The sequence below is a fragment of the Benincasa hispida genome, chromosome 7 (assembly GCF_027475165.1).
Source record: "Benincasa hispida cultivar pf3 chromosome 7, pf3_genome.v1.1, whole genome shotgun sequence".
NCBI classification, from domain to species: Eukaryota; Viridiplantae; Streptophyta; class Magnoliopsida; order Cucurbitales; family Cucurbitaceae; genus Benincasa; species Benincasa hispida.
This window is the reverse complement of record NC_143484.1, coordinates 9,453,669-9,469,491: the sequence shown is the minus strand read 5'-3', so window position 1 is coordinate 9,469,491 and position 15,823 is coordinate 9,453,669. Positions and strand designations below refer to the sequence as shown.

Sequence of the window (15,823 nt, the reverse complement as noted above, 5' to 3'; positions counted from 1 at the left end):
CAATAGAAGTAACTCATCAGTCTTATAAGGGGTGTGAGGTCCATTGATTTTCTATTGTGGGATTCTCAACATAAAGGAAAGGAAAAGGAAGGACGGTTTTTATCAAATCCATTATATTCATTAAAAAATCTCTCTTCCAAACCTACGAGCTTCGGATTTCTTAGAGAAATATTGTAGTTTTTTAAAAGCTCACATTTTGAAGAAATGACCTCCTAAAAAAAACTCCCTAGGCTGAGAGCTAACCTTTGTTTAAAAATAAGTAAAAAGAATAGTTATCTCACTTCCCTTGCTTCTTAGATCCAATTATCTTAAAAAGACTCGAATGAACCCATAAAAAATTCCGAAACTTCACTCAAAAAATTAGAAACTGCATCATTCATAGATTGTCCAGGTATACAAACAAAATTAGAGAGTTTTGTTATTATGAATCAAAGAATAATCCAAAAAAGGGAAAAATGAACTTTATACCATATACATATGCGAAAGATTAGGAAAGTGGGATATGAAAATGGTAAAACTGAATATAGATTGTCACAATGGTCGATCGTATCAAATCTAAACTTTAATTTGAAAAAATTAACACATCTCCAATATTCATATTTTATTATTATTATTTTTAAACAAATGCCAACTTTTTATCTAAATATTATTATTTTTAGAGTTCATATCTTCAAAATGCGAGATTCTTAAAACTACAATATTTATCTAATTAGTAATTAGTTTCCCAAATTGCAATATTTTTTCTTTTTTTTGAAGTCCGAAACATGTAAATTCCAAATCGGAAATCAGTAGCCAAACGCCTTAAAAATTGCAAGGGCATTATCGTCCAAAATATTCATTAGGTTTAAACTGCAGATGGTGTGTGCAAAAATAATACCACAGCCGCCGTAACACGAGCTGCATATGCTGTGCGCTAAAATCTGGAAGGCGAAGCTTCTCATTTCCTTTCATTGCCGCCGTAAAACAGTTTCCTCCACCAATCACTTCCTCTCTTCAACTTTCCTCCGCCGCCTGCACAACCAACTCCACAACACTCAAGCTGCTTCCATGGCGGCGAAACACCCCAAAGACGAGGCCTACCTCAGTACCACCATTCCCAAACGCATTCAACTTTTTCAGTCAATACAAGCACAGCTGCTCGCCGATCGTTCTTCTCTTCCCTCTCATCCAATTAAGTTAGTATGGAACAATATGTGGAAATGTCTTAATTATGCTTGGATTTATCAAATCCGAACCTTATATGTTTGATTCTTTACTCTTTAGGATCACTTTGCCGGATGGGACGGTGAAGGAGGGTCAGAAATGGAAAACGGCACCGTTGGACGTAGCAAAAGAAATCTCCAAAAGTTTAGCTGCAAACGCTTTGATTGCTCAAGTTGATGGAGTTCTATGGGACATGAGCAGACCGCTAGAGAACGATTGTGAGCTTAAACTGTTCACCTTCGACAGTGACGAAGGGCGCGATACTTTCTGGCATTCAAGCGCTCATATACTTGGACAGGTTGATTGTCCAATCTATTCTCGTGCATTCAATCTGAGCTCATTAACTATAACCGTAACACCACTTTATTTGTTTTCTTTTTCCTGGGTTTAGTCGCTTGAGATGGAGTATGGTTGCAAACTCTGCATTGGACCCTGTACCACTAGAGGAGAGGTAAATATATTTTTTTCTTTTGTGGCAATATACATTTCATCAGCCAAAGAATTTAGCAATAGAAATGGGGGACAGAAGCCAAACCTTAGCATATAGCTCAAGTCGTTAATGCATATCCACTTGACCAAGAGGTCAGTGGATGCTATTGAACCCATAAAAAGATCAGAAAGGGAGGAAGGATATCCTCCCATGGAAAAAAAGGGATCACGAGAAGGAGCTATACAAATTGCTTTAAACATCAAAATTAGTAACGTCAAAAGTATTTTAGACAGAGACCACCGTCTAGAAGTGGAGGATACAAGAATATCTAGTCCTTTTACTCCGGACTATGAACACCCAATTGGATTTCTTGAATCGGCTACAATTCTCGAACAGAGCAAAACATGAGCTTTTAAAATTTTGTTTATCAAAGACAATAAAGAAATTTTCTTTTCAATTATATCAAGAAAGTTAACCTATTTGTTTGCCAAGGACCAGCGAAATAGTTTTGCTTCTTTGAGAATTTTATAAGATTTTGAATATCACGGGATGAAACAAGGGTGAATGGCCTTGATCTTCATGGACCAAAGATGTGCTTTGAGAATTTTATAAAATTTTGAATATAACGGGCTGAAACAAGGGTGAACGACCTTGACCTTCATGGACAAAAGATCCACATCTTTGGAAGAAAAAGTTGTAGAACCCTCGAGGACCATACAATCAATCTTCTTCTTTTTGATTTAGATGAACCCTCTTCTGTTGTGTTCCTGGCTAGTAGTGATGGAGTGTGACCATTGAAATTTGAACTGAGCCATTTATCTTACCAGAATCATGTCTTGTACCATACCATCCCCCTCTTTAAGGATTAATCATCCACAACAAGCTGCTTACATATGACTTAGTCTAGGGAAGTCTAGCGTTATGCAGCTGACCACATTTAATGAACCAACCAAAATATGCCACCCTATATTTACTCGTAGTAACTCTATACCACAAGCTTTTAGTTTCTAAAGGATAAAGGATAACATAACAACAGAGCCACTTAGAAATTAAGCCAAATTCCTCAATCAAACATTGCCAATATCAAGATTTCCATCTTCTGTCGGAAGAGTACTGAAAGGAAAAATAAAAGCATGCCGTCTCTTGCAATCTGCCCCCTTCCGTAAAAGTTCTCTACAAATCTTGTCAATGGAACCTGCTAGCATTCCTGGAATTCCATGAAGGACATGAGAAATTGAGGTATAAGTTTAAGGGCAGATTCTAAGAGGGCATCCCCACCATTGAATGAGTTGGTTCTAGTTCATTTTTGAAATTTGCCTCAAATCTGTTCTACTTCTAGTCTTGAGAAATTACCTTCCTCTAGGTTCCCCATAGGCAAGATCCAAGTATCTTGGTCGCCTGGGAGCTTTAGAATTAGAAGAAATCTGTACTGTATTGTCCATTCTCTCCTCACAGGAAGTAAGTTACATTGCTGTAATTCGAAGGGATGATTGTGGCAGTTAGGATAAACGATTTCTTGCACTGTCTATGTTGACTTTTGTAAGGGCTATAAAGTTCTAACTTGTATTTGACTACCTTGGCTTTTGTGCTTGTAGTAAAGTTACCTTATTGATTAGTTGGATTTTGATGACAGGGATTCTATTATGATGCATTTTATGATGATTTAGGCTTGAATGATGACCACTTCAAGCAAATTGAGTCGGGTGCCCTGAAAGCTGTATCGGTATTGTTCTTTCTCTATTCTCTTGTCAAGAATTTTGGACGAGTTATTTTATATAATATAATTAAAAATCTGGTTCTTCTACATGTCTTTTTCTTGCGTATGTCCACATGGACGAAAGATGTTAATAGTAACATGATAGGAAGTGGAATGGTGTTGCTTGTAACCTTATTGTCTTTCTCATTTGTGAAAGGCCTAACAGTTTAGGTTTTGGGACCAATTTTTTAATCCTGCGATGCTAACGTTTGCACATACTAGTTTATAACCGCGTGTGATGTACAATGTATTTTATTATTATTATTATTATAACTTTACTTCATATTACTAGTTGGAAGATACATGCGATGCACATGGCTTAAAATGTTGATGACATAATTTTTATGCTAAAATTTAAATTTTAATTGAATTTAATGAGTAGACGTTTGCCATGAAATGAAGTAATTAAAGAATTAATGTCTAAAACTATATATTTCTTCTTTTAAGTTAATTTCTAATGAATATGAAACGAAATGGACGTGGTAAAAAATATTTGATACATAATTTTTATTAGGGAAATAAGATTTTTGAATGCATATACCTTAGTCGAGTTTAAATTTTAAATGTTTGACATGAAATTTAAACGTATAGAAAGAAAAAAATAATAAAAATGGATGGATGGATAGAGTTAAAATTTTGTAAAATCAATTGATAACAAAAAGTGACATAATAAGACAATTTATTATCTCATGGGTAATTCTTTGGTGTTTCTTGGAAGATAGTGATTTATGGAGACAAAAGAAAGAAAGAAAGATATATTTTTTGTAAGAACTATATACCTTGAATTTGTAAAAAGAAATTAAATGAGTATTTAATAAACTGGTCCTTGATTAAAGTAGAATCTCTTTGTAAACGACATTTTTTGTATGTAGAGAAGACAAATTTTGGTGAGAGTGTCCATTATGGGAGACTAACCTTCTAATTCTAGATGAAATGTAAAGATTTAGGGAAAGGAAACTAGCCTTCTAATACTAGAAGTGAATTAATAATTTGACATGAAATATCTGATTAATTAGAAACTCATAGAGCATATTTATTTCTCTCATCTTTGGCAGTACTTTGCGTATATTATCTATATGTAAATTGTATTAGCGGCATTTTTAATAGAAAATAAGGTGCTGAATCTTTTTCCCGATAAAGTATTCAATAAATCTAGTTTCATACGTGAAATGTCATTATTTCAGAGGATACTTAACATTGGAGGAATAATTCAATCTGTTTCGTTTTGGATGTACTGGGAGGGGTTAATTCAATCTGTTTCTTTTAAATTTTCAGGAGAAACAACCTTTTGAGCGCATTGAAGTTACAAGGCAACAGGCGCTTGAAATGTTTTCGGACAACAAATTCAAGGCACTTGAATTTTGCTGCAATAATTTCCATTTGATATGATGATTGAGGACTCGAGTTCTAATGTTCCTATTTTTGAATGATGTTTATTAGATTGAAATCATCAATGACTTACCAGAAGACAAGACTATCACTGTTTACAGATGTGGTCCCTTGGTTGACTTATGTCGTGGTCCCCACATACCAAATACATCATTTGTTAAAGCATTTGCGTGTCTTAAGGTAATGTTTAAACCTCATTTTAGATACAGTTGAAGGAAAAAATTACCTATGTTCTTATAAACACACATTATGTGCACATGAAGAGATTATGGTGTTCATGATTATACGACATGTTTATATAGAAAATGATTCTAAAACATGTTCAGCATAGCTTCATGTATACGTGAAGAATTTAACAGGGCAAGATTTTCCTTGGTTGGTGGCTTAAAGGAAATCCTAACACCACGCAGCACACACCCAATTTTGACCTATTGGTCCTAGTACCATAGGTGACTGAACGACCACCCCTATTTACTGTTTTGAAAAAGCTCTACTTTGAGTTATCTGGGTTGATTTGGATAGAAAGAAACAATATAACTTCTAAAGAGATGAGTACATATTTTTGTAGCTTTTGGAAGGTTGTACACCACTCTGCCCCCCTCTAATGCAAATTACGTAAGAACTCCATTTTTTCTTTTAGTACTATGAACTTGGATTCTGGTCGTTTTGTAGAGCTATTTTTGAGTGCTTGTGAATTGCCTACATATATTTATTCCCTGTTTTTGGTAATGAAATGTTGAATTTCTCTTATGTATGTATTTATGTTATGATACTATCAGACTTAACAGTTTGAAATTCTAGGCATCATCGGCCTACTGGAGGGGAAATAAAGATCGTGAAAGCTTACAAAGAGTGTATGGGATATCATATCCTGATCAAAAGCGTTTAAAGGTGTTATCTTATTTTATTTTATTTTTTTGTGTTATTAGCTCTTATGTATTTCGCTGATTCAATGAGGATGTGTTGAGCAATTGGGTTATGAATGAAAATTAGAATGATGATTTGATTACAAGTGGGAAGGTTAAGTATTAATTGGGAAGGTTAAGTTTTTAATTGGCAAAGTTAAGTTTCAAATGTCTGTTGTTCTTGTTCCTTGCGTTTAGTGGTGTTACCTTCTTTTGAAGTCTCTATTTGTGTAGGAATACATTCATTTGCTTGAAGAGGCAAAGAAGTATGATCACAGATTATTGGGTACAAAACAGGAGCTTTTCTTTTGTCATCCACTCAGGTAAGTACTTGAAGACGCAATGTTCAGCCCCATGTCATATAACTGTTCTTGAAATTCACTTTCAATATCAATTTTAGCCCAGGAAGCTGGTTCTTCCTCCCTCATGGGGCTCGGATCTACAATAAACTGATGGACTTCATGCGAGCTCAATATAGGGATCGTGGTTATGAAGAGGTCAAAATCCAATGTTTTGGTCCTTGTGAAATTGCAATTTATCTTAGTGCGTAACACTTTTAGTTTTTTTTTGGGTAGGTTCTGTCACCAAATATGTACAATATGCAACTATGGGAAACTTCTGGTCATGCTGCAAATTACAAGGAGAACATGTTTGTATTTGAGGTTCGGCCCTGACATAATATCTAGTAATTGGAGTTATGCATACTTATTTTGAAAAAAGAACCATCTATCCTGGGAAGATATGAGACTCTTCATTGACTTGAATATCAAAAGAAAAATAATTACGTAAGAACCTAGAGAGTGTATACCCTCTAGAAAAGAAAAAAAAAAAAAACTCTATCAAAGTCTCGAGGGGAGTTAATTTTGTGGATGGTTTCATTTTTCTAGCTAAAATGGTCCAAAGGGATTCACTCATCGGTCCCATCCTAAGGTCTTTCTCATATAAAGAAAATTGCCTGCCTATCTCATTAGTAAAACTGCAATGACTGTTGAGCACAATTCTACACAACCTATTTTCCTCATTCATGAAGCGCCATCCTCATTTTGCAAGGAGATTCAAATCTTTCCTTTCAAGTTACTGTTAGGTACCTAACACAATAGTTCCTACAGAATACAAGTAGATAACAAACAGAGACCAAAATGACACCAAGAAGGATGAAAATATGTTCAGCCTCACTGTTCTGTGGAGAGTTCTTCAATATACAGAGAGATTTATGAATCCGAGAGAACAACTATGCTCCCTTTGCCTTAGCCTTAGAGAAAAAGATACAATCCCCTAAACCTTAGAGACCGAGCTGGTTCCCACTTCTCGTAGACTCACTCCAATACCAAAAGCATACCCTATGCACAAACTCGCCACAACTATAAGAAATTGACATGTCTCCATTATGTGTAGTGTTTGTATCTATGCTTCTTAGTTTAATAATGTAGAGAGAAGAGGTCACAGAGAAAAAAGGTTATGAGACTCTAGACTTTCGGGAGGTTTGGTTCTGTCCACAATGTTCAGAAAATGATATGCCACCCATCTTCTAGTAACTTCTTGTTATATCTTGATAGGAAATAGATTCATTTCATTGATAAAATAACATGACAAAATATTGAAGTCATCCTAGTGGATTGCGAAAAGGATTTTTAAGAGCTTTAGACTCTATGTTGTAATTTGGGTCTAGTCTTGTATTGACAAGTTTGTAGTTTTTTATTTTTATTTTTGTTTCATCCCATGTATTTCGAGTATTAGACTCATTCATTATTTCAATGAAAAGTCTTGTTTTCGTTTAAAAAAAAAGATTTCCAACTGGTCAAAATATCAGCTGAACTATAATTACAAGGAGGACGACTCAGGTTACACCAATTAAGTGCTAAATAGATGGTGGATATAAAAAAAGATTGGTTGCTCCTTGTCTGTGAAGATCTGAGAATTACGCTCAAAAACCACATTGGCCAAAGGAAGGTCTAAGTGAAGTTCAGCCAAAGAATCTTCCGATCCTTCTTGATCTGATGGCCATTGAAAATAATATGTACATCCATTCATCATCCGCTTGTGGTTGAGTTCTTTCTTGGTGGGGTATAATTGATGTAAAGTCTTGTGGATCTTTTAGTCTTTTTTTGATTTGCTAGTTATTTTTAAAGATTCTTTGTAGATCTTCAGATTCTTTTGTGATCTTCCTAGATCTTGCTAATCTTGGACAATCTTGAAGTTCTTTTGTTCTTATTAGCTGAGGGGTAGTTAGTTTGTTTTAAGAACAAACAAATCTGTCTTTTTTAATCTTCTGATCCATCTTGATCTGATGGCCAGGAAGGTTTTCTTTTTTCTTACCTTGGTTTTACGCTCAATGGTATCAGGTGCTCTCACTATTTTTTGAACCTGATGGGTGAATAAGTTAAGAGTAAATTGGATTATCGAGAAGCTTCTTTCTCTCAAGATGGGGTAGGATGACCTGATAGTGAATAAGTTTAGAGAGTACAATTGGGCATTGGAGAAGCTCCTTCTCTCAATATGGGGTAGGATGACTTTGGCTCTGTATGTACTCACCAACTTGCCTATTTGTTACCTTTTCTTTCTAGAGCTCCCTTTGAAGTTATTAAATCAGTAGAAAAACTGATGAGGGACGTCATTTGGAATCGGGGGTGGGGTTGGGGGTTAATAGTCTTAGAAGTCACTCCTACTTGATGGGGTAAGTTCTTTCTGGTGGAGGATCAGTGGGTGTGGGTTGAACTGTATTGCTTCAGAAAGCTAAAAATAAGATAAGAGAGGGTGGATTGGTACTCTCGTATAATGGGTCTTAGGCCTTTGTAAACACGGCATTCATATTGAAAAATGAATTGCATGGTTTTTTTGAACAAGAGACAAAGCTGTCTCCTTTCATTGATGAAATGAAAAGAGACGAATGCTCAACAGATACAAAACTCCATAGAAGAGAGGAAAAAGCAAGCAAACAGAAAGAAGAAAGGTTAGAAAAAGTTTCACTAGCAAGAATAATTGTGACATCATAAAATGAACAAGTAACCAAAAGCCAAACTATACGGGAAATAAAGTTTCACCAGAAAAACTAACTATGAATCGTCTCTCTCTCTTTTTTTTTTTTTTTTTTGGTTTTGATCCTTTTATCAATTTGGTTCTATCTACTGCCTTGTATTGGTGCAAATTTAAGTACCCTTTTAAACACTTGAATCTTTCTTATTTAGTTTCCAATTGGAAATCTGTTTTGTAATCACTTTTAGCTGCTAAGGGGTCCCCCTATTATTTCATTTATTCAATTAAATGTGTCTTATCCAAAAAAAAAAAAACTATGAGTTGCATAGTTATTTTTGAGATCTAGATGTATCTTGCAACATTTGGGAAACTGGTAAAACCAGAATATATTGAAAAATAAACAATAATTGAATTACAAGATAAGCCAAGTGTTTGAGGTGCTTGGACCCTCTCAATCTTGAAATACTCTCAAGCCCTAATTCATACTCCAAAATATTGCCTATGTTCCTCCTTCCTACTCACTATTTATAATCAACTGCCTAACAAAGTCTCATCTAATTACTAATATACCCTTCGTATCCCTCTCTCTAATATCATTCCTATCAGAAACTTTGGTGATACCTATCTTATCCATCTGTTGTACTCTATCCCTTTTATCCTTCTGATTTTAGCTTTGGTTGAAGAAACAAGACCTATTAGTTGTGTGGTTGCTTTTTCATTTTTAAATGCAGTTCATGGGTTCTGCAAATTGTTTAGAGCATGTGTGATATTCTTCTGCATTAATTTCTTCACCTATTTTGGCAGAGGGAATTTATTGTCCCATTTATGGCCATGTAATGCTTGGTTTGAGCACATTTTTAAATTATTGGACAGATAGAGAAGCAGGAATTTGGATTGAAACCAATGAATTGTCCTGGTCACTGTTTGATGTTCCAGCATAGAGTTCGTTCATATAGGGGTAAGTTTATGTCATTCTTGCAAAGATGTAAAGCTGTTATTATTATCTCCTTTGGAACTCTCCTAGCTAGTGTGTAATGGATGGTTGGATTAGCACCAACTTCATATCTTCTTATTCTTGTTACGTTCCGCGAATTTAATCCTTTATCCTCTTCATTTATTCTTGGATATTCTCAATCGGTCACTTCATCCTTTTAATGGTTTTTGCTCTGCAGAACTTCCTCTTCGATTGGCTGATTTTGGAGTTTTGCATCGCAATGAGGCTAGTGGGGCATTGACTGGATTGACTCGTGTGAGAAGATTTCAACAGGTATTTCGATATCTCAGTGTTTACATGAAAGTATGCTAAAATATTATATCGTCAGTATCTCATTATCTAGTTTTGTGCCATTTCTCTACATTGGTCCTTTAGGTATGTGAATTTTGTCAGTATTTGCATGCATACATCTACTTATGAAGGTCCACATTTGTTGCAGGATGACGCTCACATCTTTTGCAGGGAGTCCCAGGTTAGCATTAATTAATTGATATGCTGACAATATTTCTTGTGAGATTATTATGATTCACATCTCTTTTCTGTTGTTTTGTGTTTGTTTTATAGATAAAAGATGAAGTAAGGGCTGTCTTAGAATTCATCAAATATGCTTATAACATTTTTGGGTTCACATTTGAGCTGAAGCTATCAACGGTAAGTAGTTCAACGTTATTTGTTTAAAGAGTACTGAGGAAATGACTCTATTTCCATGGGGAATTGGTGACAATGCACGTTTAATAATTAAAAGAATTTTAATTGCATTTTTTTATTTTTACTATCATTTGTTTCGAATTTTAGAAGTGTTGATGCATTTTTTTGTTAGTTAGGACACTTTCTGCTTTTCCTAAATCATTCCCCTTTTGATTAAGTTTGTGTCATTGTAAGAAGTTATTGTACTTTTCTTGTAACGTAACTTGGAGTGAAAATATCTTAGAAACGTTGTCTTCTTTTGTTTCTTGTTTGAAATAATACCATCTATAATGGCCATGTTAACTTTTTGGTTATTGAAAACATGAAATCTTTGTTGACGAAGGTGATAATTAGTAAAGAACAAATGGCGTTCCCAACTTCCTGTTTATCTCTGGACGCCCCACTCTGTTCCCGTCCCCAGAACTCAGATCATGAACCATCAAGATCCAAAGATTACTAAGAATGGACATAATGCCAAAAAATATTTTCGTTAAGATTGAAAATAAGACTTGTGTGCAGTTTTGATAGGGAGATAATGAAGAGTTTGCAGAATCAGAGAGAGACGTTGTCACTCCTCTCTGCTCAACTCTCAATCTATGTGCCGTTTTATTCTTTACTTGTATAAGTGTTTGCTTTGAATATCACATCTCAATTTTGTCTTATTAATATTTGTTTATTACGCTGCAGAGGCCAGAGAAATACCTTGGAGATTTGGAAACATGGGAGAAAGCTGAAGCTGCACTTACAGAAGCTTTGAATGAATTTGGGAAGCCTTGGCAGGTACTTGTAATATGGTTGAACCTGCATTATGTTCGTCTTTGATTAACAGAACTAGATAGTTTTTAATTTGGAAAAGTAATAATGAACAAATAAAAATTAATTCTTAAAAAAAAACAAAAAAAAATAATTAAAAAAGGATTAATATAGTTTTTATTAGAACGTCTATTGAATTATCTTCTCATGCTATTTAATAATAATCAATTCTATTTTCAATTTAATTGATATTAATGAATAACAGTAGATCAAAATTAAAGCAGCGGCAATTTAGATAGAAGTTCGTAGAATTGAAGACAAAGTATTGATATATACATGTATGTTTGTGTGTGTGTATATATGTATATGTATGTATATATATTTAATTTTTATATAAGTGTCTTTTAGTTTGAAGTATCTGTCAAATTTTCTTTTAATGAAATAATTAATAGTAATAAATGACTAATTAAAATTAAACAATCAACAAATTAAAATCTTTCATTGACCTTGAGATTTATTTTATTTTATTTTTTAAAGTTTAAATGGTTGTTGAACTTTTAGGATTCTGCTTGTTAGTCCAAGCACTTTAGAAAGTTTCGAATAACTCATTGAACTTTTAAAACAATATAAACTTTCAATTTTTTATTTAATAGGTCATTTATTCAGTTCAACTACGTATGTGGCATGCTAATTGCATCATTGAACTTTTAAAATGGGTAATTACAATATGTAGTACTTTTAGGGCTAATAATTTTTAAAGAATTGCAACTATAGCAAAGTCTATCATTGAGAGCTGGATATAAATTTGGCTATATTTGTAAATTCTTTTGTATCGTACTATATCTACTCGGACATGAGGCCTGATTGCTATATTTGCAATTGGCCTTCTTCAATGATGGTTGTACTAAAGGAACAAAAATAAATGTTGGTGAGGGAAAGTTGGCATATTATGTCAATCTTAGTTTTTTTGCTTACTCTTGTTATATTGAAAACATCTTTCTGTATATTTCTGCTCTGGCTGCTTTCAATCGTGATGCTCTAGATTACATAATAAATCATCTACGGTTTTCATATTTCAAGTCTTTTTATTTATCAAATCCATTTCATGAAATAACATAAAAAGATCAGGATAAATAGGCTCGTGAGTTTCTATTTATTTTTTGCATTTATATTTTTGATATGTATATTCTTCCTACCTTTATGAACTCTTTACGACTTATATGGTTTTTTTTTTTTTTTTTTGAAGTCTTACATCTGCCTATGTGCATTATATTTTAGTCTTCCATGTTTATAACTGAGCTATTGAGGTGTCTGCCTACTAATGCGTATGATACAGATCGATGAAGGAGATGGTGCATTTTATGGACCGAAGATTGACATTAGTGTATCTGATGCATTGAAAAGGAAATTCCAGTGTGCAACCCTCCAGGTATTGTGTGCTTATTCCTAATTTGTTCCCTCGTTTGTTACTTGAGCTTTCATGCAACAACAGAAATATAATACCATTTTGAATTTTAAATTGCAGCTGGACTTCCAACTTCCAGCACGTTTTGAATTGTATTACTCTGCAGAGGACGAGGCCAAGAGGGAACGTCCAGTTATGATTCACAGAGCTATTTTAGGTTCTGTTGAGCGGATGCTTGCTATCTTGTTGGAACACTACAAGGGGAAATGGCCTTTTTGGCTTAGTCCACGTCAAGCAATTGTTTGCCCTGTATCAGAGAAATCCCAGTCCTATGCACTGAAGGTAGGGCATAAATTATTATGAACTATTGGATTGATTTCTTCAAGTTTCCCAATTCACTTTTCTAAGTCTCACTGTTGAAGTTATAGGCAACAATGTGTTATTTGACTACTTAGAGGTGTTTGAGCTCCCAACTTCAAGTGGGTAGAGTGGACTATTATAAGCTTGTTCCATGTTTGGGGTTTCAATTATAATAGTTGTTATTTTCAACTATTGTTACCTACAATTAACCACAATACTACTATTGCAAATCCTTCGTTTTAATAGTGTGTACTATTTTCTACCGAGACTAAAATATCATGCACCCAAACACACTATAATAATTCATATTAAAAATAGTCTGTACACCAAACAGACTATTATAACCTATATAGACTATAGTAACCATCCTAGCACCCCAGATACACCCTTAGTAATAAATTCATTTCCACTTAATGTAACGTAGAAAACCTCTGGCATGATTTTGTATGCAATACGTAAGAATTGATTATGCGGTCTGTCTTCTTTGCTTCTATCATAGAGTACATGATGTTTAAAGACCATGTTACATCATGCTGTTATATTTTGTAGGTGCGTGATCTAATTCATCATGCTGGTTATTTTGTTGATGTGGATGTGACAGACAGAAAGATTCAGAAGAAAGTGAGTCCAACCTATTTTTGTCCGTACCATTCTTGTTCATGATTTTGTATTTAAGTTCGTGCCTCGTTAAGAATATTTCCTACTTCCACATGCAGACGGATTGCCTACATTAATTCATCTTATATTTGTAGTTGCTATATATAATAGATTATGAGTTTACTCAAACAATGGAATAACTTCGATTGATTTTCGGGAATACTACTTGAAAAGTCAATATTTTGGTTTCTTGCAGGTACGAGAAGCACAGTTGGCACAGTATAACTACATACTGGTTGTTGGTGAGGAGGAGGCCAACACTGGACAGGTTTTTCCATCAACCTTTAAATTTCTGAGTAAAATATGTTTTGTTTTTGTGGGAAACAAAATTTAAGCCTATTTATTGTTCATACATATTTTTATCTTCTATTACGCCATCCTCGTCACATTTCCTTTTTAAAATTGAAATTTTATAAAAATGTTCTTAAATCAGCTGAATTTATTTATTTATTATATTTCTAAATTGTACTCAACTATTTGAGTTCTTGGCAGGTGAGTGTACGGGTGAGGGACAAGGCTGATCATTCAGTGATGAGTACTGAGAGCTTGCTCGACCACTTCAAGGAAGAAGTTGCAGCTTTTCATTAACGACTTTATTTCGATATGGCAGAGGAAGGAGAGGGGGGGTAACTAACTAATTTATTTAAGTTAATTGATTTTTTATTTTTATTTTTATTTTTATTTTTATTTTTAAATTTTTTAATAAACAATAGGGAGGATAATTTTCCAAGGGGAACTCATCAATCCTCACAAATTTCCCCTGGGTAAGTTTGAATTATTGGCTTTTGGTAAGTTCTTAAAATATTAATGCACTTTCAAGGGCAGAACCCTACTTTTTCACAAAAGAATGTAAACAGCTTCTAAACCGATTAATTTGAACGAAATTCAAATCCTAAAAAACAAAGCATATTTACCATGAATAAATATTTCACAGCTCAGCAATATCATCCAAACTTAGCTTTGGATGCTACAGTTTTCTCAAGTTTTATCAGTTGTACACAAGGAACCTACAGAGCGCCTATTGACATTCAAATCTTGTAGTTACAGAATTCTAAGTTTTGAATCTGTTTATTTTTAATTTTATTGGCGACCAGAGCCCTTAATTTATGGATCGTGGTTTTAATTTTCAAATTTCAGCCTAGTGAAAGTGATTAAGAGAATCATATCTTTTATTTACCAAATTCACAATATGTTTTTAAACATCTGCTTTGTAGTTCTCCCTATCTTAAATTTGATCGAAAAGTTGTGCATTTATTTTTCATTCCTAAAATCTGAATACCGTCTTTCGTTCAACAACATTCACTTCTAAGATAGGCATGGATATTGATGACCATCTTAAGGATAAAATTAATAAAAATAACATCAGTCTGTCCATGGAGGATAGTCTTCAGGCCACTATAAAAAAGTGGAATCTTCGGGCACGGGTTGCTAAATTGTTTGCAACAGAATTACACATGCGATTGGTCCAAAGGAAATCATGGATAGAATTATAGAGATAGAGATCTTGAATGACATCAAAGAAATCATGAACTTCATTTGTGATGAAAATTTCTAATTTCAAAGAATTTTGAAACCAGATTTGATCCAAAGAAAAAAAATGCTAGCCTCAAAGACACTAGAAATATCAACGGCCTCAAGGAGCTCTACAGACCATGTCGTAATGAATAACTTTCCATATTAAACAAAACATTGCCATTCTTCTTATGAACAATGGCTCCAATACCCACTTCACCGTCCAGAGAAAATCCGCATTAAAGTTTAGCTTAAATATGTCATGGGCAAGGGCTGACCAATGAGAGGCCTCCTCAAAAGCCAGGCGATAGCGAGGCAACTGGACGTGATCTGATTTGGATTGTCGATCGATAGATTCCACCAAGTTCATTGCTCATCAGATAGGATCAAAATTATGATTGCTATGGCCATAAAAAACCAGAATGTTACATATGTGTCAAATGGCGGAAGCAATGAGCAAAAAGATTCTGGTATCCATCAGGATCAAAATCTGCTAGGCCCTGTAAAAGAGAGAGACAACATTATATTAGTGCATGTCGAAAAGGGAAAGATTAGGATACCAAAGGTTCTAGATCTATTTACTTCTCTTACATTCCCAAATAGTAGGGATACTCGATTTAGAAGCATGATGACATCAAGGGCATTTCCCACCGGTGATGATAAGAGAATTAAGGTATGCATGCCACACATATTTTCGTCTTTTGTGAGACAAAAAAGGTCCCCAATGATTTCTAAAATTTTTCCATGAGAAGACTATAAGAGGAAAATGCTTCCAACGTCGAGGCCTGAGCCAACTTGT

At 34.2% G+C, this 15,823-nt stretch overlaps 1 protein-coding gene across 1 annotated transcript; it reads left to right on the top strand.

The window, feature by feature from the left end:
• The first annotated feature begins 780 nt into the window (after window positions 1–780).
• LOC120081310 (Threonyl-tRNA synthetase) lies at window positions 781–14,436 on the top strand. The gene is made up of 20 exons (XM_039036067.2): window positions 781–1,175; window positions 1,264–1,501; window positions 1,595–1,654; window positions 3,267–3,356; window positions 4,665–4,739; window positions 4,830–4,958; window positions 5,580–5,669; window positions 5,918–6,006; window positions 6,084–6,180; window positions 6,259–6,345; window positions 9,530–9,614; window positions 9,829–9,923; window positions 10,090–10,122; window positions 10,215–10,301; window positions 11,025–11,117; window positions 12,427–12,519; window positions 12,616–12,837; window positions 13,405–13,476; window positions 13,709–13,780; window positions 14,005–14,436. Exons 1-20 carry the CDS (start codon window positions 904–906, stop codon window positions 14,098–14,100), a joined length of 2,175 nt encoding a protein of 724 aa, XP_038891995.2. The 5' UTR covers window positions 781–903; the 3' UTR covers window positions 14,101–14,436.
• Window positions 14,437–15,823: the final 1,387 nt, after the last annotated feature.

Coding starts and splice junctions, on each gene's coding strand:
- LOC120081310 (XM_039036067.2), top strand. CDS start 904: ATGCTGTGCGCTAAAATCTGGAAGGCGAAGCTTCTCATTTCCTTTCAT. Junction 1,502..1,594: donor GCGCTCATATACTTGGACAG/GTTGATTGTCCA, acceptor TCCTGGGTTTAG/TCGCTTGAGATGGAGTATGG. Junction 9,615..9,828: donor TAGAGTTCGTTCATATAGGG/GTAAGTTTATGT, acceptor TTTGCTCTGCAG/AACTTCCTCTTCGATTGGCT.